General features: G+C 39.7%; 1 protein-coding gene across 2 annotated transcripts in view; it reads right to left on the minus strand.

Annotated features, from left to right (window-relative positions):
- Positions 1-2,964: 2,964 nt before the first annotated feature.
- fndc5b (fibronectin type III domain containing 5b) overlaps positions 2,965-25,400 on the minus strand; it is a 28,669-nt gene continuing 6,233 nt past the window's right edge. The window contains exons 2-6 of one of the 2 annotated variants that reach the window (XM_064347319.1): positions 18,196-18,311; positions 16,944-17,142; positions 10,431-10,520; positions 9,739-9,920; positions 2,965-9,151 (exon numbers count right to left, since the gene is read on the minus strand). In XM_064347319.1, coding sequence (XP_064203389.1) covers positions 9,781-9,920; positions 10,431-10,520; positions 16,944-17,142; positions 18,196-18,311 — 545 coding nt within the window. In that variant the 3' untranslated portion in view covers positions 2,965-9,151; positions 9,739-9,780. The remainder of the gene's footprint in view (positions 9,152-9,738; positions 9,921-10,430; positions 10,521-16,943; positions 17,143-18,195; positions 18,312-25,400) is intronic. The other variant, XM_064347321.1, reaches the window with a different exon arrangement.

A 25,400-nucleotide genomic window follows, 5' to 3' on the forward strand; every position in this document is an offset into this window, starting at 1 on the left:
AGAATAAAGGTGTTTTTACAGTAATAAAGGATAGGAAAAGTTAGAGCACGTACTTGAACAGAATGTATTGAAAGATGAAATATAACCATGCAGATTTGTAGGATAACCAAGATGCAAATAAAGATAACTGGGCTTGAGCTTCAGTTTTAGTGGACCAGCAGGGGGCACTGTTGCATCTAGTACATCCCAGTTCATTGCTGCAGTGAAGGTTACATGTAAGATTCATAGATTTGTTCAATTTCCCATGACACCTGTAAAAAAAGATTAGCTGCGTTACCCTACTCTTAAAAACATTTAGCATAGCAACCACCAAAACACATGTTTTCACATCACATTGTATTTGGAGAAGTGGTATTCTAATTGCAACAAGATCCTATTTGGTGTCAGCTGTGAAGTGAAATTTCCCTCTGGATGCATTAGAGGGGGTCTGGTATGGATCCCACATGAATGGCTCAATCCCTTTTAACTCATGGGAGATGCACTTTGTTAGTGGGCTCACATATAAACACTAACGAGTACCATTCATTTCCAACTTATTGCATTTCATGAACTTTCTTTTATGAAGCAGCAGTGCCTTAAATGTGGGAGTGAAGCATGCAGTGCTAAATGTTGTGTGTTGTATGGGTGCATGGGAAGATGAAATGTGTTTTTCATAGTTCTTATTTTTTGTTGTGCTGAACTGGGAATAGGATGGCTTGCCAAGTGTGAACCCAAAAACCAATTCAAAGCCCTGAATCCTAAACCTGCAGTGGGAGTACTATAGTTTATTATCTATTTGTCTCACAGACATGTTTAATCAGGAGAACTCTTAAAATGAGATTGCTTTTTAGAGATATAGTACAGCAGAATATTTACTGAAGCCATTCAAGTTAAATGACTATGTTCACAGCTACAAGAGTAAAGTCTTGCCTGCAGTCTGTGGGTTACCATTATAATTCCTGAACCTTCATGGTTGCGGTTCATTTGGTCTTTGCTCCAGAGGGAAGAAAGACAAGATGCAGAGACATTTCAAAATCAGTGAACTTCATCCTGGAGTTCTCTGCGTCCTGGGGCTGTGACATATAGCAAATTATAACAAAAGTGCAGCACTGTTCTCCGAATAGTGTTCTTTTGGCCATTCACTCAGTTTGCACAGTTTGCTGCCAGTGAGCAATTCTCCTCAACATTTTCTGTGTGTTCAGTTTTTTTGGAGGAATGATGTTTATGTACAGTACCATGAAAAAAGTATTTTCCCCCTTCCCGATTTCCTCTATTATTGCATATTTTTTCTTGCTGAATGGTTTCAGATCACTGTCACTGTCTGTATCTGTTCAACCACCAAAATTATGTTTTTATCTGTATTTGGATAGAAACTGGAAGAGGGCGTAGCCTAAACCTCAGTCTTCTGGGCCAAATTAATTGAGATCATTAGCAATTACTTGAGCGGACAATGCTTTTTTCACAGCTCTTATGATCATCCTGTCTTCAGTTCATGATATCTTCTGCAGACTGCCTCATCGCTGGTGATTCCTAAGTCTTCCTGCAGTTAGTTTTTTAGAACATTCCATATGATTGAATTTGAATTCTGCAACAGCACTAATTGATTTTTTTTCTTTCCTTTCATCCTGCATTCTGGGTTGTCATGATCACTTCTCTGGACCTCATCTGCAATTTCTTGTTCTATTTTGGCTCACAGTGGACACAACTCGTTCCTGATGATCTACCTCCTATGTTTCATTGTCAACCCTAATTGGCACACCTGACTCTATTAGTTAGCATCTCAAAAAAGATCTCTAGCTGTTGAATGAGGTGTGCTTTGTTAGGGTTGGAGTGAAAACCGACAGGACGGTAGATCTCCAGGAAAAGGATTGGTTGGCATTGTTTTAGCTTATAAACAGAGCCGGCTGCTCTGGTGGAACCAGCATCTGCTTCAGCTGGATACCATGTGGAATTTCGTAATGGTCTATTGTCAAGCTGGCCCACCAGCTGGACATGATCTTGCCTGCATGGTTGCTATCTCAACCGCCTTTGTTGCCAGCTTGACCATCTCCAAAGCAGCTGGACCAGCTGGAATCCAGGCTGGAACCAAGGTGTAATTTCCACCAGGGTGTTTCTGGCTGGCTAAAAAAATCAGCTCACTCTTCCCTTTGGTTTAATTTGGTGTGGTGGGGAAGGCACTTACGGCTTTTCCTGCTGCCTGGACTCTGAGGTCTTGTGTAACTCTTCCAGGGGGAGACCCAGCCTGTAAATAATGCAGGCTGTTAAAGTAAGCCTGTCTGAATGGATCAGTTGGGCCTGCTTGGCAAGCTAACCAGGAGGTACTGTGGCACGGTGGCAAAGCATGCACTCCACACGCACCCGCGGCGATCAAAAACGTGCTCATTAATGCACCTGCTGGCGCCTTTTCACTTTTTAATGCAGTTTGTGGAGATTTGTTCTCTTGGAAAAAAATGTAGAGACAGGTTTACTAAAGTATTGAATGTGCACCGTAAATTTAAAAAACGTTGTTGCCCTCCATTACATATGGGTTTTATGTGCATGTGTATTCCCTGAAAGTAACAAAACAGAAAGGGAAGGTCACTTTGTAAATAGGGTCTAAATTGTAAATTGAGTCAGGCATTGGACTCAGTCTTAGATCTTGTATTAATTAAATGGCTCATATTTGTGTGGAATTTGAAATTCCTCCTGTGCTAGTGCTTCATTTCTTTGTTCTTAATATGACATTGTAAAATATATGTAACAAAGCAAACACTAAATGTCTCAAAATGTCAGAACTTTATAGAGAACCCTGGCAAGATCATTCATATTTAATTGGGTTGTCTTTGAAAACACATTATATCTTGCATTATGCATACTTGGCATTACATTTACATTTTGTTTTGCTCCTCCATTTTGGCTCCATCCCAAACCACTCTGGCACGGACTTACAGAAATAAAGACTTCATTACTCTTATGATATGAAAATAGGACAGCAAAAAACAGAGCTCTTGAAAACATTAGATAACTTTATTCAATTTACATTTGATACATAATTAGTCCACTATGCAGTTCTCAATAGAAATTGGGTAACATGATTGTATACTGAAGCGGATACATGCTAGCCCTCATTAAACAGCTTTCAATTAACTACCAGTTTAAATACACTAAATATAAACTGTTTTATTCACATAAAATATAATTCTTTCCTTTTGCCATGCGATTTTGTGGACCTTTTTGTGGGAAAAAGTGTGTACACAAAAAATCACGAAATTTGCCTTCACGTGAGAAAATCACAATTTAAGAGAATATTTTTAATGAGAATTAAAATATTCACAAGTGAAAAAAAACTGTCAATTGGACATTTTCGCATGTGATTGGCTTTTTTCACGTGAATGAAAATTTCCACAAAATATGTGACATGAAATCAAGAAAAACATTTTCACACGTGACTGACTTTTTCAAACGACAATTTTAACAAAATATGTGACTTGAAATAGCATAGCATACCTTTTCCCGCTCTCATGTTATAAGAGGGATTCTTTTTATACTTCACATGTACTCTTCACATGTGGTTTTTGGACAAATGGTTTTTGAACTTTTAAAAAAAGAAATTTCGTAAGGGTAAACAATGATTTTGTGTACTTATATAAACTTATCTTTATCTCACCAGACAACCTTTCTAAACTGGTCTACAAAAGTGTCTTGTTTTGAGTTAGAACTAGGTTTGAGTAAAAACTTAAACTTAAATGGACAAGGAATGGTCTAAACATTAAAAACCCAGTTTTGTTTGGCATTATTGAAAAATTCTCCCTCTGATAACACATGCAAAATCAAGAAAAAATTGTTCCGATTGAGAGAGCGAGACAGACGTAGATAGAGTGTTACTTTCCATGATCTAATGTCATATTGGATCATACATTTAGGCTGTCATGAAATAGAGCTTTAACCTTTCAATGCCAGGACCAAAATACATCAGAGCTTCATGAAACAAATAAGCATTTTAACCATTTGCGCTTTTATTAGGAAAATAATCTATACTCATATATTTTAGAATGTTTTTCTATGTCTGTCCTTTTGTGATATTCAGAAGATTACAGAAACACACAGATAAACACTTCACTATTTGAAATTATACTTCATATTCAACATACTACTGTTGTATAAGGGCTGGTGTTTTTAAAGGACCTTTGGCATTGTATGATTTGAATCATAATTTGGTCACAAATAGAGGTTTCTCCTAAAACAATTGTGTTGTACGAAAGAACAGCCTCCTTTATTATGACAGTGCAGCATGTTGCATCCCATAGAAAAAACCACCGCTTGATTTTCATTTTGGGTATTGATGTCATGAAAAATAAAATAAAACTGAATATATAAAGAAGAGTGCTGTGTTTGTATGTGGAAAAAGCCAGTGTACTGTAAGAATATTTCCCCCATAGTAGTTTTTATTCAAAGCAGAGTTCTGTAACACTTTACTATTTCTTATTGAGGTCCCATGCCAGAAGTGAGTAGCATCATCTTTTCAGACAATTCCATGGCTTGGCCTGTAAGAATATCAGAAGATTACAGGACCTTGTGCTAGAGAATGCACCAAAAGGAACACGCTTTGTGGCGACAGTGGGAATGGTTCAGAAGATGGCAACAACTGTAGTAGAATTCAGGTTGCATTTTTTTTAAAAACCCTAGCCCAAGTCATCCATTAGTGTGGAACAGGACTGTGAGTGATTTTACTTTCCTTGAATGCTACTACATGTCTCTGCCTCCAATTCACTTTTGGGCCTTTAACCTGCTCTGTACTGTTGTGCGAAACCGTACCGTAAGCCTGAGACTATCCAAATGCGATTACAGATTAACAAAATTACTCACCCTTACTGCACTGCAGTGAAGGAGTCTACTCGAAATATTTCACATTGAATTCAAAGGCAAGTAATCTATTTACAAACAGCCACTAAGCTTGCATTCACATCAGCTTTTGCATGCTGATTCAAAGAAGGAGCTTACAAAAAGCACAAAATAGACAGAAAGGGTGTCCGTGCTCACAGGGATTTAAAAAAACAGCGACGGAAAATTCCTTCAGCTCAAATGAAGCATCCAAGCAGATCATTTGTATCTATGATCTCTTAAAAAGAAGGCAAGCACTGATCGATTGAAAGGCCACTGCACTACTGGCCTTACGCTCCGACAGTTTCTGCCTTTCAGGAATGCTTTACACAGTTTACGTCATTTATAAGTTTGTTAATGTGGCAGATGAAACACTGCACAAGACTAGAACATATCAATCAAATGCGTGTCCCTCCCTCCACTGTACTGCAGTTCAGCTGACTGATGGGAAGAGTCTATCTCACCCTCAAACTGAGGCTGTTTTTGGGAGAGAGTGAAGCATAGAGACAAAGAGGGAGGGAAACTGAAAGTCAGAATGTAATAAATGTAAACATCAGCCATCATTCTGCTGGCATCCTTCCCCTCTGGCTTTCTTAAATAAGCTACAGGGATGGAATATTGATATTGCCTATCTGTCATACCACCGCCTGCTGTTCTCCCTGCAGCCAAGGTTAATTATCAGTCATTAAAAGAGAAATGTGCAGTTCTCACCCGGAGGGAGTGACAGGGATGAAACACAGTCACAGGTAAAGGAAACCTTGGGCTGTTTTTAGGTTAAATGATGTGCTTTACCTTGGAGTTATCATTTTACATGCATATCCTGTCAGAGCTGCAAATTAATGTGATGTTTTCCAGGATAAGTCAGTAAGCATCGGTAAGGCATCTACTCTCAGGGTCAAGCTATTGGTTGGCCGTAAGGACACAAAGGGCGGATGGAAAATCGAAGGCTCTGACAGCTGTCCTGAAAGTCTGTAATGAATCGAACATCCATTACTTTTCCTGGGTTTCATTTTCATTTCATTTCTTGAAGCTGACAGCATACTGACTATGTGCACTGGCACTTAGAATTACCAATACCCCCCCTCCCTGCCCCTAACAATACAGCAGTTGAGGGCCATCCATCCATCCTTCCATCCATTTTCTGACTGCTTAATCCAGATAGGGTCACGGTGGCAACAGGGCAAGCAGAGCAGCCCAGACGTCCCACTCCCTAGCAACTTCCGCCAAAGTCTTCCCGGTGGATCCCAAGGCGAAATCCCAGGCCAGCCGGTGGATATAATCCCTCCAGCATGTCCTAGGTCTGCCCCTGGGTCTCCTCCCCGGTAGCCGTGCCCAGAGGTATTGGTTGTGGACATGCCCGGAACTCACCAGAAGTATTGGCCTTTTTCAAAAAATGTCAAGCTCATTTGAATCTTTAGTAAGCTGGCTTTAATTTTGATTTGAACAACACCAGTACTATTCATAAATACAGATTACCAGGAGTATGAGTGAACAGAAAATAGTAGCAGCAAATGGTTGCTAACCAAAACTGACATCAAGTGATCAAGGTCCCATTGCTAATAGTGCCTTCCCTAACCTTGTCCCTTCACAAACGAATGCAGGCCTTTTAGTTTCTACAGATGAGACAAATTAATGCAGCAATATAAATTAATACAGTAAAATAACTGAATTTCTGTAATATCACAGCATTTTCAAACAACCGCTCCACAAACACATCAACAACAGGTTATTGGATATATAAAAAGAAAATTCCTTGTGAAGAGACAGAATTAAAAATTCCAACCATCAGCCTGGAATTTAAGGCAGTTTTACAGTATTCCAGACTTTCGGTTTTGTCATTTTCATATGCATGAGCTGTCTGAGGAACGTATCTGCTCTGCTACATGTTGAAAGCCCAGCAGATGGACACCTTCAGGTCACTTCTGGTCCTGGTGGCAGAGACAAATGCAATAGGGCAACTGTGCTGTAGAGGGCAATAGAGGGGCGGAGCTTGCCTGCTCTGTGCTTCCTCTTAAATATCTGTCCTTCTGTCTGGTGACGCAGAGAAGGGTCACCCGTGATAACAAGGCAAACGGAGTTGGTGGGAGGTGGCCTGGGGTGGGCAAACACATGAACGGTTGGCGATCGTGGCGGGGGTCCATGATGATGGCCAACAATGGTATGGTGGATGGCGCTTCTCCCAAAAAGACGAAAAGTCAAAAGACGTGTAACACTTTGCATATCCGTTCAGAGAGGAAATTACAGCTGGATAGGAAAACTGCTTTCTGAAAAGCTGAGGCGTTTGCTCTGTTGTGTTAAGATATGGGTCCACTGAGACTCTGTTCACTCTACCTCTGCTGAGCTGGAACCAGGCTGGTTCAACCTGAAGACACAGCTGACCACACCAGTATGTGCTGTACAGACTAATTGCACACAACTTCACTTTCATTCGTGAAGTTTTTTTCAAATGCTAGAGTTTTTTATTCCCTATTTTTTTTCCCTCTGCGCTGCTTCACGGTTTCAAACAAGGTCATTTCACTGTTAATTATTTACAAAGTGTTGATTTCAATGTTACAGCTTATATCTTTAGCAGCGAGGTTACTAAGCAGCCTGGTAACTCTGGCCACAGCCCACTTGTAAGAAGGCCAGCACAGTTTGCAGAATGGGGCTGAGCCGACGGGGTTTGCCCTTGATCAGCTGGGCTGAAAGGATGAAGGGGAGCGACAAGGATTCTATGCTGTGTGTCAGCCTGCAGTGGAATGAGCTTTCGACAGAGGGAAGCTCCTCCATGTGCTCTGCCTGTCACTAGAAAGCCTGAGCTGTCTGGTCTTGTGAATCATGTCTCTTGACTTTTTTGACCTTGGACTTATTGCTGTTCAGTGAAATCTTATTGAATCAATGACAATGAGCACACTAGCTGTGTAAAACTCCAGTTCAGACCACTTGAACACTGAACATGTTTATCTTGAATAGCTGATCCTCATCATTGTGAGTCATTGGTCAACTTGTGTGAACTAAAGACATACATCTTGTCACTGCAGTGATTATCTCTGCTCTCAGGGTCAAGAGCAATGCTGACACCCTACAAAATATCTACAAGACTGATTAAGTTTCTTCTCTGGGTAACTTTGGAGATTTCGTCTAAGGCTTTACATCACCTTTAATACCTTTTGGAGAGATGTCTAAATCTGACAGATCACAAAACTTCCAAGGTTGGCTTTGTTATGCCAGAGAGAAGGAAACAGATGAAGCATTACAATAAGTGGGACAAAAACACAGAGATGCCAGGCGTGCGATTGCTTTTCATCAACAACTGTATTAGCAGCTCTTGTTTTTGAAAAATGAATTATTCAAAGTGACCGAAATAATACTGATATTGCTACGGCTTACACTACCATTACTAATACAAATAATAACAACAGTGATAATTATGGTTATCATAATCAACCAGAACCAGAACCATAACCATCTTATATTTAAAATGATTATACCAATACTACTAAAAAAAGAAAAATATGTGATTTATGTGCTTATTGAAAAGAGTAATCTCTTGTGCTGAAGAGATCTCATTGACTATCACATGGTTTCAGGATTAAATAAAGCTTTAAAGTTTCAGAAAATAGGAACAGCTTTCATTCTAATGACAAATTCATGGTACTTGTCTAATAAAGTTCAGACTAAAACCATTCATGAATGTAGACATGTAAAAGAGAGAAGGGAGATAGGGAGACCAGAGTGAAGAGAGAACAAAAAGAGCAGAATGCCAGAGAGAGAAGTGAGAGAGCGAGGGAGAGAGAGAGAGAGAGACAGAATCAAAACAGAAAATAGATAATTTGAAGTAAGTCTCTCCCACCTCAGAAAAGCAGAAGAGTTAAAAAGTGGAAAAGGCAGTGGCAGTGAAGAGTGGAAGTGGAAGTCCTCCTTGCTTACTGATAAGAAGAGAAAGCTGAGAAAAATGTTCCTTTCCTCCCCACATCAGTGTATTCACTGCCTACTTCTTCATGGCCGACAGATCTCACCTTATCTGCGCTGCTGCATTGGAGCAGAGAGGTGCACTCTGGGTGGCGGTTCGTCCCTGTAGAAGAAGAGTTTCACAGGTCCGACCAAGTCTGGCCATTGTCTCTCTGTACCCACAGGAGCTCCCTGTTCAGACCACCGCCTGCTGGGCAGGAGGGGGTGGACGGGGACAGCGGGGCTCAGAGAACACTCCCATAATTCCTGCCTCTTCCCAGAATGCCTTTTGTTTGGTTGTTCCCTTGACTTGGAATCTCTGATGATTTGGAATCCCTTTGCATGAATATGGGCAGTATGGCCTTCTGTAGCTCTTGGGAAGCTATAAGCATAAACAAAACAGTAAAAACAGCTAAACATATTTCAGTGAGACAAGAAATATAATAATAATAATAATAATAATAATAATAATAACAATAATAATAATAATAGTTATTATTTCTCTTTAGCCAGTTCAATACATACAATTGTCATGCAAGCCTTGGTTTTATGTCCCCAATTTAAAATTTAAAATACATTTCCTGTCAGGCCTGCTGAACAATGCTAAGCCACAGTCTCACAGCCGAACCAACACATTCCAGTGTGCCTGAATCCAGCTCAGAAACACCCAACGACAGCCAACCCCAGTCTTCAGTGGCGCACGGCATGCCCCATGATGCTTTTACATATATTTGGGGAACATTGTTACACTGTACTGGGTGACTGGTGCTCTGCTCTTCTGGTGTGGTGTATCAATGAGAACCAGACTTGCACTGGACAAGTTTCAATTTACTGCTCTGCCTAGCTAACCCATTTTCAATGTTGTACCAATAGCTGAGAATGAGTTGGCTGTGCAGTGCAGTCACTGTTGCAGTAATGTGAGAACTTTGAGCATGTTGTTGTTAGTGGGTTGTGATAGTTGGGAGTCACCTGCTCAGGGCTGGGGCCTGGTGGTGGTGGGAGGGGGGTTGATTAGACCTTGCTGCGCAACAGCCCCCCCGTTGGGTGCTCTGGAGTGCTACACTCTGACGAGTTCTTGGCTTTATCCTTGTTGTTGTTTGGTTCGTTGTCTTTTATGATGTCATACTGGCGGCAGAATAGAGCAATCACACCTGAGTAAGGAAGATGGAAGGGAAGGGGGCAACAAACAAAATATTTTCAGAAAGTGCATCGAAAATCTCGGACATGCATAGTTGCATATGTAGATTTATTTGTGTCACAGACCAACCAAAGTTGAATATTGGCAACAGTATACATTATCTTTATTTATTATAACCTGCCTGGAAGTGGAATAATAATAGATTTTGGCAATGGACTGGAACACAAAACGTCTGGCATAATTATACTTGGTAGGATTTTGTGTCCTTCTCATTAAAGACTATGAATATTCATACTTCAAGTAGATTCCGCCAAGGGCACAAACAAGTCTGTTCAGCAGCATTTTAACAATTATTTATGCGAATGACCAATGACAGCATTATTGTGTAAACCCACAGTGGAATTATGGTGATGCATGTATGCATGTGTATTATTAAATGGTTCCATTCAGCTGTATGGAGGAGGCTATGCGTTTGGGTCTGCCTGTGTGTGTTTGACCAGTTTGTAGTGTGGTCCCACCTTACCTGCCCACATGATCAGCACCACCACAATGATGATCAGCTCCCCTGCCCTCAGCTGGGCGCTCTGCCCCACCTGCTGTATGGTCACCTCGTCTACGAGGGGAGAACAGACAGGACCGAATGCCTCCTCACTGCTATACTGCAGATGTGCACACTTCTTTAACAGTTTACCTGTCCATTCGGACATCTGGGCAACAGTTTACCTGTAGGTCTGCAGCACAGCACACCAGTACACCTGTCACATAGGTTACCTGTAGATCTGCACACCGGTTCACTTGATATGCACACATTTAATAATTTTCTATAGCTCCCTGCACCTGTTGAATAGTTTTTCCACACACCTGGAAACATGTCATGTAGTTAGTCTTCCTACAGACCTGCACGTGTTACATGGTCCCAAATATGGTCATTGTTTATACATAATGGAACATCTTATACAACCTACACCCTCTGAAGGTTGTCAAATGCCAGCTGGCAACTACACAACTATATAGCAAGGTTACAGAATGTACAAAGTATTACATTATTTGTTTAAATAATGTAATGCATGTATTAGATAATTACTGTTTATTTCATTATTTTATTTGACCTTTAAAAAGGATCATTTTTTCGGTTTTCTTTTTCAAGTAAAATAAAAAAAAATCCTGGAATTTATTGGTGTTTATTTAGAATAATAAAAATTGTGAAAATTGGTAGGAAAAAATAGCCTAAAGCAAACATCCTGGTGAAAATCACATCATAAAAATAACAATGCAAAGATCAGAGTTCAGAAATAAAATTTAAATTTTGATTTAAATTCCAAACATTGATAACGGCTTTTCATTTCATAATGAGCAGCTTGTTTGAGATTTCTCCCTATTTTCTCTCCACTTTCTATTTCGGGAAGCTTCTTCCAAGCCGTCCTAAGGTTAGCTGAATCACCAATCAGAGCGTTCCTGTGCACAGTAACTGTTGCTAACCACTATGGAGTCCATCACGCTTTCACTCAAAATCATTACTTTCTAGCTATGAGGATTGTAATATAAGGAGTTGTAGCCTATCGGTATATCAAAGCTAAAATAAAAAAGTGTTAGCTATGTACACTATACTAAGCATTGGTCGAATACGGTAACAGTAGCCTCCGGTAGGCTACTTAGTCCGGAAAATAAAGCCGTTTTTCAAAATGACTATGTATTAAATGGAGTGCATTGTAACATAGCCTACCAAGGAGTCACTCGATTAACAAGTGTGAAGTCCGTGTTAAATCTGATAAAGTATGTACAAATTAATGAATGGATTTTCTCTGGAAACTTGCTTTGCGAAACGGAAGGAGATGGCAATTTGGCTGGGGCTTGACAAAGGGTCAATTTCGCCACAAGAGGACCGTGCTTACCTAATCACACAAAAGCAGGAACAATTTTTGATAGATGGAAACATTTTTGGAGAAAATCGGTTAAAAAACAAAAACAAAAAAACAACGAAAACAATGAGGCTTGCTTTTATTTAACCAAGACTCATTGAGATCTGGAATCTCTTTCTCAAGAGAGACTTGCCCAAGGTAGCATACAACACATCGACAATATAAACAATACGACACATATAACATATAAAACATACAGTTTTATGAAATAAATAAATAATCACAAATGAAATTCGAGTACTACATCTTCATTACACAGAGCATTTACAATGTTTTATATGGTGATTTTAAAATCTGCCACCAATATGAAACAGTCTAATTTGAGTTTGTTTCGTAATTTGTTCTAAGACCATAGCGCATAATAACTAAAAGCAGTTTACCAAGAGTTAAGTAGGCTACTGGGAATGCACAATGATATTGCGATTCAACAAGTTTCTTAGCATTACAAGTTAAACATGATTTATTTGCGAAGTACAACGTCAAGCTTCATTTTAGGCTTCCTTGTAAAATTTTAGATATCCCTGTCATTTAACTATATCCAAATACTTGAATAAGAAATAAGAACGAACCCTTTCAATGGGGTTACCATCACATGTAAAAATGATAAAGCTTTCAGATAACTGAGAATGAACCTTTGAAAAAACCATGAACTTTGTTTTCTTAGCATTTAAAACCAATTTCAGATTAAGCAGAACAGCTTGTAAAGAATGAAAAGCTGCCTGAAGCCCTTTAACAGCCTGGATCAGGGCATTTGCATATTACATTACATTACAGGCATTTAGCAGATGCTCTTATCCAGAGCGACTTATAGAGAAATCTATGTATAGATATATACAGAAGCAATTCAGGTTAAGTACCTGGTTCAAGGGAACAAAGGCAGTGTCCTACCTGGGAAATGAACCAGCAAGTTATGATTTTACCATTAATAAGCCATCAAGAATCCGCTTGATTGCCACATGCTATTTGATTTGAATTAATTGCAGTTTTTGGTACTCCAGATTTTGTACACAACAAGGATACTTTGCTGTGGGCACCTGCCGATGACTGATTTCTCAATTCGATCCCTGTTTACATCAAGAGCATTCAGTCACGGTAATGTTCCAAGTCCAATGTCTCCCATCAACAAGAAACTTCATTAGGGTTCCCACTGATGACATCAAAAGCTCAGTAATGACTGCCTTGTTAAGTTAAAAGCCATGCAGTGGTTTTTTGGCGTCCAATGGAACCTCAATTAGGCCTCTATTTACCTCCTGTAAAAGGGTTCAAAAGAAGCAGTGTTCACAGGGAATGTTTATATTCTAGCATCCTTGCTGGTGGGAAATCAAAAGGCAGTTAGAAAGGAAAGGGAAGTTCTGGGGATGATTAAGTAAGGTCAATATGCCACACTCAATAATCATCATTAGAAATCCACAGGGATACAGTGAAGGGCTATGGGCTCCCTAGCTATGGTGAGAAAGAGTGGGGGAATGATGAAGAGCAGGGGTACCTTTGATCTTTGCCTCTGTCAAGCCTTTTGTGAACATCCTCATACACATACAATTCTTCCTCTGACTGCTTTTGTGAAAAAATAGTACGCTGAAGTATACCTGAAGTACACTATTTTATACTTGAGAATACTTGAAGTATAAAGTTTATACCAAGTATGCTTAGTATACTATTTTTTCACATGGGTGGGAGACAGGAGTTTGGTAGGAGACACTTGAGTACACCAAAATATTAGAGTTAGGTTAGGAATAGTAGAATTTAGCTACTTCTACTTCCATAGTTTGGAAGGACAGCTTTGCTCTCTACAAGCATTGAAACTGCAGCTATATCCAGCTATACTGCGTTCATGCACATGCACTCTTAGAGAAAAGGTTCTGGTAGGGTTCTTTGGCTTGTCTTCATAGGGGAATCCTTTTTTGTTCCTTATATAACTCTCTATGGTAGGTGTGACAAGTGTGAAAGCTCTCAGATTGAACCATTTTACCTGTCAAAGAACCTTGGACTATGGTTCCCCTATAGAGACACAGAGGAGTCTTTCTTCTTCTGAAAGTGTGTGCCCCATGGTCTTGTACTGAATCCTGATCATGCCGATACCCCTGGATGGCGCATAATTTGCAGTAGGATTTTCCAGGCATGTAGGGTGTCGGGCAGCAGGTTTGTCATCCCTGTCTCTTTTTGCACCAGTGACTGGTCAATTAGGTGCTAACAATCTACCTGCATCAGCTGTACATGAAGTGTATTCCTCCGGCAGAATGACTGCACTGGTGAGACTTCCCCAATGTTCAGAATGCCTCTATATAATCTAGCACACTTTTTATCTCCTCCTGATAGCCGTGTCCTGGTATTAAAGCAGGGAGGGGGCAACCAGGGTGGTGTACCTATTTTACTTCACAATATCCAGGTCACATTCAGTGAGATGTTTTACTTAATAATATCCAGGTCACATTCAGGGAACTGTTGGACAGCTCAGTAATAACAATCCCCAGGTCATATTCAGGGCGATATGCGATCACTCATTTGTGTGATACAGAGTTTTGCTGGAAATGGTCAACCAAACGGTTTCCCAGTGGTATTTGTATTCTCGTAGAATCTTCCCAAGGTGACTTTGAAACAGACAGGGAAGAGCAACAGGCAGTGTTTCCTCTGAAGCTCTATCTCCTACCCTCCATCACTGCTCAGCATCCCACTTGAGCCGGTTCCAAAGAGACAAACGTGGCACAGCAATTAATTAAGTGCCTGCTATTAAATATCATGGAAAGGTGAAAAATGACTCACTGAGCTGCCCCGAGTCTCTCAGCTCCAGACTGATTAATGCCTCTCCACTGCTCAGGAGTTCTCTCTCCCCTGACAATTACCATCTGGGTAACCCAAACTCGCGTGTAAGCCGGCTATGTCAATGGACTGCCGAGGAGGGAGAGGTGTCGCTCCATTTCAGCAGGTATCTCTGGGCTATCTGTACCCTCAGCATCTTCTGAGCAAGTCACCAAGTCACATATATACAGTCCCATAGCTAATTAGTTCAACATGATAATTAGCTTGAGACCAAATGACCAGTTCTTGGGGGCAGGAGAGGTGCATCATGAGTGAAGAAGGGAAAAAACAATATTAACTCACGTATGCAGAGGGGGATTAATAATTTAAGTACTGTACAGCATATGGAAATATGCATAGAACCCTTGAGAATGAACTGATATATCTATATTCTCTAGCTTTGCAGATGGTACTGCTGCATAGCTTGGGCAAGGAAGTTTGCCTAAGTTGTGCTATAAATGTTAAACCATACAGACAGCCTGGATTCAAATGAGCATTTCTCCCAAACTCCAATGTATGTGTTCAGTTTTTTCACAGAATGGTGAGTCCAGCAATCATAAAAACTGCAAATAAAAAAGTAGGCCAGCACACATTAATGAATAATTAAGGAACAATGTTGATCGAATCCAGGCCACGGCGGGATTAAGAGGAAAAAGATGGCAAGAACCACCATAGCATGCAAGGAATCACTTTATAATTATGGCAACATAAATGATCAAAGACCACCTTCATTTTTATTATGCTAATGGATGCATTAATGGATTTTTGTTTTGTTGCCCATTCAATAATTGCTGCATGTGCATGTTGCCATAACGGATTAGAAACAAACTGTGCCCATAACAATCCATAATGGAAAACGTATCCTCCCATGCTTATCAGACAAATGACTGACACTCACTGGGAATAGCCTACAGTGAAGCACATAAACAACATCTTGTATTTTCAGTCAGCTGTAGTTTCTAACAAATGTCAAACAAACCTAGAACATTTCAGGGTAATTAAACCAAAGATGAAAGCTGAACACTGTGACTGCACATCAGAGGAATATAAATTAAATGTATGAATATGTAAATCCACTTTAAGCTCAACACACGTGGCTAGAGCAATGTTTACCCACCACAAATACTGAAATGGACATTTGAGGATTGATAGCTGAATGGTGAATCAATGTGCATTTCCATCACAAAGCTAATAATTCAGATATGAAAACGTCATACTCGCTCATTAGATGATAATCAGAAAGCAAACCTGATTTTTGTGAATGCAGTACTTTCATAAAGCATCAGTAGAATGTTGAGTCAATTAAAGAGTGTGTGCGAAGTGTGCTGGGTGCCTATATTTCATTCAGAAGATGCTTACATTCATTAGATAAAGCGCACCCATTTATTTTTGGTGCTACCACCAAAAATAAGGAAATTGCATGCTTTCCTTGGCAGATATAGGCAGTTATTTCTCTTTTCATCTGCCATTGCAAACAACATTTGGCTGTCTTTTCTGGATACCTAGCTATTCAGTTTATTAGCATTTTAAAATGTATGCAGATGGATTAAAAATTATGTCTGATTTTCCATGTTTTGCCAAATATTTCCCTTGAGCCTGTTGAGTGATTTCATATTAACCTCTGTGCTGCTCACAAAGACTGGGAGGATATAGTCCTACCCCAGTAAGCAAAAGCCAGAATCTCAACATCTAGCATAGTGGAAATCTAGGTTGGGAGCCCAGTGTAGCTCAGGCTACATCCTAGTTGGCTAGAAAACCTTCACATTTCATCCAAATGTAGCTGGTTTTTCACCCGAACGTCTAGATGGCGCTTCACCAACTTTTCCCCACAATGTTCACTGGGACTCAGGGAGAGGGCTTCTTAAAAGGGGGCTTTTGTTTCTGAGATTATGTGCACCTGAGAAATGTGCTTACAATTTGCTATTTTCCTACTGTTTGAATATCATTTCTTCACTTATAACATGCAGTGAAAATCACAAGCACTCTTTTTCTTTTTGTCAGATCATTCCTAGGCTTCAATGGGATGCAGGTACGCATACACACTCTCTCGCTCCCAACACATATAGGTATCAATATAAGATATAGGAGGAACCCTGAAAACCCTCAGACAGAATGCATCTTCAAGCATACAACATACACCCCTAAGGAATCCTTAGAAAGAATATCATATACTAGCATATATATCCCTTGGGAATATCATATACAAGCATATACCTCTCTTAGGAACCCTTATATAGGATAGTATATTCATGCACCCTGTATTTGAATAAATGAATCTGTCACATGGAGGTTCTTCTTCCTCTTAGTGTTGTGTGGTTTACCTGGACTGTTGGAGGCCAGTTTTTCAGCCTCCTTTGGGGTGCGGAAGCGCACAGGCTCACTGGGAGGGCTGGTGCCACTCAGGCTGATAGACTGCACATGCACAATGTAGTCTGTGTCCTCCTCCAGTTCCCATAATGCACAGGAGCGGGTTGTGGTGTTCACTTCCTGGATGAAGCGCAGCATGTGGACGTCCTTCTTCTGTTCCAGATGACATGAAAAAGATTCAGTGCCATGGACAAGACAAGCAAACCGTGGTATACACATACACAGGCAGGCACGCATACATGCACGCATACACACATGCACACACACACAATCACAAACACAAAGGCATGCATTGTACTAATGCAAAGATGTAAGATTGTCTCCGATACGACATTGCCGCCCTAATTTATTCACATCATGTATAAAACTCAGTGACAAGGAGTGATGGCTTTGTGCTGCAGCAGATGGAAATTCATTGTTCCTTAGGAAAGAGTCTGAGCACTGAAGGATCTGATCTCCTCCGCACAGAGGGTTGGGGGAGGCAGCAGACAGCACATGCTGTTCTGATGGATTTCGGCTGAGCAGTTTGGATTCTCACCATTAAGCTGTGCTATCCATTAACTCATCTCTCGTATGTGAGAATTATGCAGCCTGAGTCAATGGCATCAAATCCATCTCAGTTGCACTGCAGCAGATTTATATATCTTCATTATTTGCCTCGGTTCATGGTCACCTGAGGAACCGCAAACTTGTAATTGTGTACTGTATATACTGAATTGTGGTGGTAAATATGAATATTTTATGCAAGACATTAATATCAAGAGTGGTTCTTAAGGTGGTTCTGATACATAAGTACAAAGCAGTTGTATAATAGTGTAATAAATACTATGAAACATGGCGTTCATCTCATTAGTATATGCAGTTGTGCCTTTTCTCATGTGGCCTGTGAGTTCATAATCTGTGTAATTCCAGGTTCTCTCATGTTAACCCCATCTACAACCATCAGCCCTTTGATAAGAATATTAATTTTTCAATTTTGTGACAATGTTACTTATGTACCAGGCACTAGATATTACAAAGTTGTTATGTTGGTATAAACAGTAATTAGTGTGAGAGTCCATTTGAACATAACAGCATAACACCTCAACAAAACCAAAAAGGACAGGTGTGAATGACAAGTTGAGTGAGAGACTGAGGGCCTCTCTGTCTGTGATAAATCTAATGGTGCTCTAATCACAGGGTAAAGGGGGCGTTCTTGTCGCTGACCTGCTGCGTAATGGCGAATCCAATGACGGGGTCCCCTTCAAAGATGTCCCATGTCACCACCGCCGAGTTCACCTTAAGCTCCCTGATAGTCACATTGAGGGGAGCTGACAGACTGTCTGAAACCACAAATGCAAAACTGCATGAAGGAGATGAATGAAACCATTTCATATTAATGAGATTTAACTTTCTGTCTGTCAGTTTGCAAGGCCTCCAGATAGCATGGCTAGTTCAACAAATAACTTACAAGCCCTGAACAATGTTGGCTGTTTTTATTTTTCGATTTTTGTAAGAAAATTCAGTTTATGGAGAGGCTTGTGGTCTATTTTTCTTTCAAGGAAAGCACTTTTTCTCTAATGTGGGGCTGATAAGAAAGGGATGTGTGAGAACTGTATTTCTTAGAATCTGCTACTTGAGTGGCATAGTTAGGCCTCTCTTAGTCAATGCATCCGTTACTCACTTAATTTTATTTATGGCATTTGACACCATCATATCTTTATCTAGTGCCACCTCACTAGCAGATCTGGCATGACATAGCATGCTTGACTGCTAGAAAAACAGAATTAGTACAAATATTTGTCCTTATAAATAGTGTGTGGGGCAGCAACACACATAATACTGAGCTAATGCCTTGTTAATGACTTACTATGGCTACCAATGCAGCAATCACAGTGCATGTGAATTAGTCATGTCTTGGAAGTGACATTAAATTGAAAAATATTTTCTCAAGTGACAGAGCCACAGACACCTGGCTGAACAATAGCACACATAAACAGTGAGCTCCATAATATTTGGGACAAAAACATTTTTTTTTTCTTGATTTTTCTCTGTACTCCACAATTTTACATTTTTAATCAAACAATTTACATAGGTACATTTACAGTGGTAAAAATGCACATTCTCAGCTTTTATTTAAAGGTATTTTACTTTTCAATGACTTTTTATACATAGCCCCCCATATCTGGGCACCCTCATGTTTGGGACATATTAATGCTGTGTAAATGAAAGTAGTCATGTTTAGTACTTCGCATATCCTTTGCATGCAATGACTGCTCGAAGACTGTGATACTCACCACCATGTGGTGAGTATCTTCTCTGGTAATGCTCTGCCATGCCTGTATTGCAGCCATCTTCCACTCCTGCTTGTTTCAGGGCTAGTTGCCTCAGCATAGCTTGTTGCCTTATCTTTAGCATAAAAAACTAATGTGAAACTGGATTCAGTTTGGGTGAATAAGAATTTTCCAGTTTTTGTCTGACTATAGAATGAAGTCCCATTCAATGAGTTTGGGTGCGTTTCGTTGAACTTGAGCTGATAAGATGCTTCTCTACAATTCAGAATTCATTCTGCTGCTTCTGTCAGCATTTACATCATCAATGAAGACAAATGAGCCAGTGCCTGTGACAGCCATACATGCCCAAACCATAACACGCCCACCACCACCACAGATGAGGGGGCGTGCTTTGGATCTTGGGCAGTTTCATTTGGCCTCCATACTTTGCTCTTGTCATCACGCTGATACAAATTAATCTTGGTCTTGTCTGTCCACAAGACCTTTTTCCAGAACTGTGCAGGCTCTTTTATGTACTTCTTAGTAAACTATAACCTGACCATCCTGATTTGCAGCTAACCAGTGGTTTGTATCTTGCAGGGAAGCCTCTGTAGTTCTGTTCATTAAGACATCTGCAGACATTAGTCACTGGTAATCAACTGTAGAGGTCTTAATTGGCCTACCAGGCCCATTGCAATTACTAAGCTCACCAGTGCTTTCTTTCTTCTTAATAATGTTCCAAACAGTTGAGGTTTGGCAAGTGCCTCTGACTGTTTATTCTTATTTCTCAGCTTCACAATGATTTCATTGGCTTCCATTTGTATAACTGTGGTCCCTATATTGACGAATGCCAATCAAAAGCCTAAAATCAAGACTAGATGCTGAAAGCTCTCTTATACCTGCACTTAGGAAGTCATTAAACACACCTGACTCATCAGAAACACATTTTAAGCCATTTGTCCCAAACATTATGGTGTCCTGAAATGTAATGGGACTATGTATAAAAAGTTCTGTCATTTCTACATAGTGAAACTAAAATTTATAAAAAATACCCTGTAATAAAAGCTGAGAATGTGCACTAAACAACAATAGTTTGACTACAAATCCACAGTTGTGGACTACAGAGTCAAGTCAAGAAAGGATATGCTATGTCCCAAACATTATTGAGCTCACTGTAATTCTATGACATTAACAAAAATAAAGAGGAATAGGTCTAAAAAAGGGCCCTCACTGATTCAGACAGATAAAGGAAACAATAGATGCCTTGTTAAAGCATCTATTGTTTTCTGGAAAAGCAATAAAACAAAGTTTTTTTTTGACCTGATCAAGGCTACTTCCTAGCTACAATGCTTACTAGCTGAACAGTTATCAATGTTATTCACTGCTATTCAATAAATGATAGAAAGTAAAAATATATATATATATATATATATATATATTCTTTGTTCATGTGAAATCATAATACTGACTGAATAATTTCCTCAGCATCAAAAGGTCATGCACTACAATTTCAATGCTGTTTAGCTTCATGAATCAAAGGAATAAGAGAACATTGGCTGTGGTTCCAAATCTGCCTTGTCTCAAAAGCGAAACTTCTGTGGTTGTCACACCATTTGGTTTGTGATCTTCTTGTCTTAGTGGAAAGGCAGAACCAAGACATTCTGAATAATCTGTGTGTACCTCCAGTTTTTCTGAAATCTCAGGAGTTCCATTAAAACCGAAAACAAAATATGCAGAGGATAACACTGCCTGCCTGAAGGAACTGCTCAGACTCAATAGTTTCTCTCCCCATGTAATTAGCATCAAGACTAATGAGGAACGCACCAAGAGGCCTAATGTTACACTCAATCAACCTCAATTGCTTTAGCAACTGCAAAGATGCTGTATAAAATTCTAATGTTTAAAACTGGCCTGTGCTAGTTTAAACATGGTAGGCTACGGTCAAGGAGGTGCAATTTCCTGCATCCATAAAGCCATATTGGTTTTGTATTGCATCTTAATCCTCCAGATTCATCATACCCTCTACTTCTACTCTTTCCTGTCCTCAGAGCTGTATTGTCTTTGCTTATAAATACATATTCAGTCCTCTTGTCTTTTGTCTCTTGCTTTTTGAATGATCTTCTGTAAACACTTAATCAGTGCAGGAATACAAAAACCAATCAAATAAACAAAAAAACAAACAAACACACAAAAAGAATGAAACAAAGATTACTCCTGTCTCCAGCTGCAACCGTACTCAACCACATGGCCTTGCAAATAAAATTTCTGCACTTCAGTTCCTGTATCGTAGGAAGAGCCTTAATTTACTCTCATTACTGAATTTGTTCTGACTCTGAAATAGACATGATTAGAATTGATTGATCCCTGAGCTGCTAGAACAGCACTGATTCCTTTGGACTTTCTTTTTCTTGAATTCACAGCTCGCCAATGGAAACAATCCCCCCAACACTGAGTAAAGCTATTTGTTCCCAATCCCTGGGTCTTTTAAAATGACAGCGTGTAGGCATTGCTTTGATTCCCTCTGTGTCACCTAGACTGATCATGAGAGACTGGGGTTTTAATTAGGCAGAGTAATTCTACTGTTTTTCTAATTATTTTCACTTCATTAGCATAAGTCTAATAAATAATTTATTGCTGATTGCACCAATAAATGTGAAGCATGCATGCAACACTTGTTCTTATTTGTGTTGTTTTGTATATAACCAGAAGCAAACCATACATGTTCCATATTATCTTGCATATTTCAGATTTTTTGCTTGCATTTTTTGTTGTTGTAGCTTGTCTCATTTGAAACAATGTAAAGGAAAAAAAGAAAAAAAAAATAATAATAATGGAAAGAATTGTGTGTTGTCTAAGCTGGATCCGGTCTCCCTAGGTGAAAATGCAGATTAGACAGCACGCTTTCATGAACACATCTTTGGAGCATTTGGAGCTAATGAGAATGAAACAGTATTAATGTGGCCAGTCTGAGACAGAGTGGGCAGACCTCCCAGAATTCTGTGAATTTCCCTTTGTAAAGAGAAAAATCTTGGTTGTGAGCTGAACTAAGAGAAATTTTAACGTAATTTGAAATATTTTTTTTTCTACAGGAAATCAGACAGGAGATGTGGCTACATTTACAATCTTAACATTATATAATTTAATTGAAAAGGAGACAGCCTTTCTATCTTCAACATTTGGATATACTTTTCTGCCGGTAAACATCATTAATTCCTTCACTGACATTGTTCACAACAAAATTAAAAATAACTACCAACATACATCAACATCAATGTCACTGACATAAAAAGACTGCCGAAAACATTATTTTGTCATTTTCAATTGGTGTGAAAAAATGTATGAATCTAATTCACTTTGATACACGCAGTCCCACTAGACCACTTTATAAGGGTTCATTTTAATTTGCTTAGAAAGTTATAAGCAGTCAGGTATATTTTATAATTACCTTACATCATATGACATGCATTCTAATTGAAGCTAGAAAATATTTTCACTTTTAAATGGTAAAAATGATCCCCAAGAAATTACATGGCTCAACATACTCAATAGTGTCGTAAGCCAATAGTGTTTGCAGATAATATTCATACAGGTAGCGCGTGGTATTTTCAGTACAGCTGTTTCAGGTTTGGTTTCTCATTAAAAAGTTATCTGTTCCTTTGAGTAGTCCATCTATTATAAAAGCTGCCATCCTCACCACTGCACTGAAGGTGCAGGTTTAAGGGGCATAGGTCTACTGTAAGTCCCGGGTGGAGCAATGCTGTTCTACCATAGACCAAAGTACATTGCATGAACTACTTCTGGTAAATATCCAACTGTATAAATGCACAACATGTAAAATGCAAGACAATGACAGCGTTGGAGAGAAGTTTAACTACATCTAGTTGAAATAGTAGTTTAATTTTGCAGCAGTTTGCTGGTAGTTCAACTGCATTCAAATCTGGGTAGTGGTTGTAGTACTTCAATACTTTGAGCAGTAGGAACTACTGCAATTTTGACCCCTTTGACTCAATACCACCCTCTCTCTCTCTTTTTCCTCTAATCCTGATTGGTGAAAAGCATTTCACTATAGCTACCAACTGTCAACTGCCAATTGCAGACATTGCTGGTTCTCCCAACTGAGCGTCATGCCTGGGGAACATGTTAATGATAATTTTTTTCTAATTTCTTTACAAAATAGTTTGAAGTACATAACATTTCTCTTTAGGTAGCTTTGCTGCAGTTAAGATACTTTCAGTGTGTGAAGTAATTGCTTGTTCGTAAAACTACACTTTAAAAGTAGTTGCCCCATTACTGGATACTGTACATATACTGTCCTGATCAGGATGTCTGTGTAACAAATATTCTGTTAAACACATACACAGGTTTAAAAACCAAAACAATTCAGAGTGATGATGTCAGTGTGGGTGCCAGGATGTCATCTGTCTCTCATGCTTTCTCTTCAGATTTTACATGTGCTGACAGCCCAATATGAGGTCTGGGACAGGACATGTCCTCAGCTAGTTGTCAGGTACATATTGCTGTCACTTCCACTCTGCCTCTCCCCCAGACGTGTAAATTTACCTGTGCTTGGTGTCATTACCAGGACTTTGATGCATTTGGGGCCTTACCAGGGCTAGTCTTGCTCCCGAATGCCTTTCTTCACCTAATCTTTATTTTTGTCACCACCTTGCCCCCCTTGATTTTCTTCTTTCTCACTTCTATGTCGATCTCTCCTTCTCTCTCTCTCCTTTGATCCTTACCTTTAAATTAGTGTTTCTCTCTGCTAGTTGTGTCATTCTGTGGTTAGGCATCTAGTGAAGTAATGCTATTACATTTCTCTGGAGGAAACGGACCCGACTGGAAAAACCTCAGTAATCTTCCAAATGAGTGGAATGGCTGTGCTCCTGTCAGGAGGCAGGGCTATATATCCTCACAGCATCTATAACAATGCAGAACTGGCTGGAGAAATATCGACAAGGCGGTAAAAAGATGAAACACTGGTGACATGCCCTTCATAAAGCGGGATTTACAACGCAGTGAAGACCAAAAAGGTCAGCGCAAGACATTGGATGTCTGCAGCTCTTGGCAGCACAGTTTCTGTGGCTTAGCACAGCAACAGAAAAGCCACAGAAAATCATCTGTGCCTCCTCCCCCCGGACTTATTACCAGATAGAGACCATCTGGCTTTTCCCAGGTGTTGGTATGGAAAGCCAACAGTCCAATATTCCACATTGTATGCCTAATGAAGATTACAACCCAGTGAACCAATTGTGAAAATGCTCAAAACCCCCCATTCTCTTCCTACAAATGAGAAGGAAATGGATCGAGAGAATGGAAAAAAATGTTATGGTAGAATGCGCTATGCTCTGCTGTGATGCAGCTTTATCTTAAGTCTGCAAAGGGTTCTGGGAAGTTAGAGAGATGAAACTGTGGGTAGGAGAAAAGCAGTCGAAGTTTAGGGCTTTGGAGAAACTGCACACGTAGCAGATGCGTTTCAATATATAACTTTTATAGGTCAAGCAGCTCAAATGTAACCCATACATGCGCCTAATTACAACATCACACTGCTTCTAAGATCACCTTGGGTGTGAGGGTTAAATATTAAACTGAGGGAAAACCCCGTTGTATTTTATAATTTACATTTTACGACTATTACGACTGTTCACTGACAGTATCTATACTATGAAGATGTCTGATACAAGATGGCTAAAATAGACATGAGATATGGGAAAAACAGGAGGCAGCCAGCAGAACCTTGCATTGCATTGCATTGACACTTACTATCTCCTACTACAAGGACATATCCAGACTAATACATTAATTAATAGATGCACCAATAAATGAATGCAGGACATCTTGTGTACTCCAGATTTATACACAGACTGACCATATACTGTAAAAACATATATCTAACAATGGTAACCCATACATAGAAGATACCTTAGAAGGTCACATACCATGCAGGTAGGGAGAAATAGCAGTGGTAATAGTGGTGCCAAAAATGCCATGCTATATTGCATCAGTGACTCTGGTAAGTTGCCCATGCAAACATCTACAGCCATTTTGGTATGGACTGTGAAGCAAGTTTTCTCAGTTTTAAGTCATTCATAGTCAATATGGTGACCACTGGCTGGACAGATTGCTGGACACATTATCTTTCCATGCCTCTGACCACTGGTC

Source organism: Anguilla rostrata, chromosome 8 (assembly GCF_018555375.3).
Source record: "Anguilla rostrata isolate EN2019 chromosome 8, ASM1855537v3, whole genome shotgun sequence".
NCBI lineage: Eukaryota > Metazoa > Chordata > Actinopteri > Anguilliformes > Anguillidae > Anguilla > Anguilla rostrata.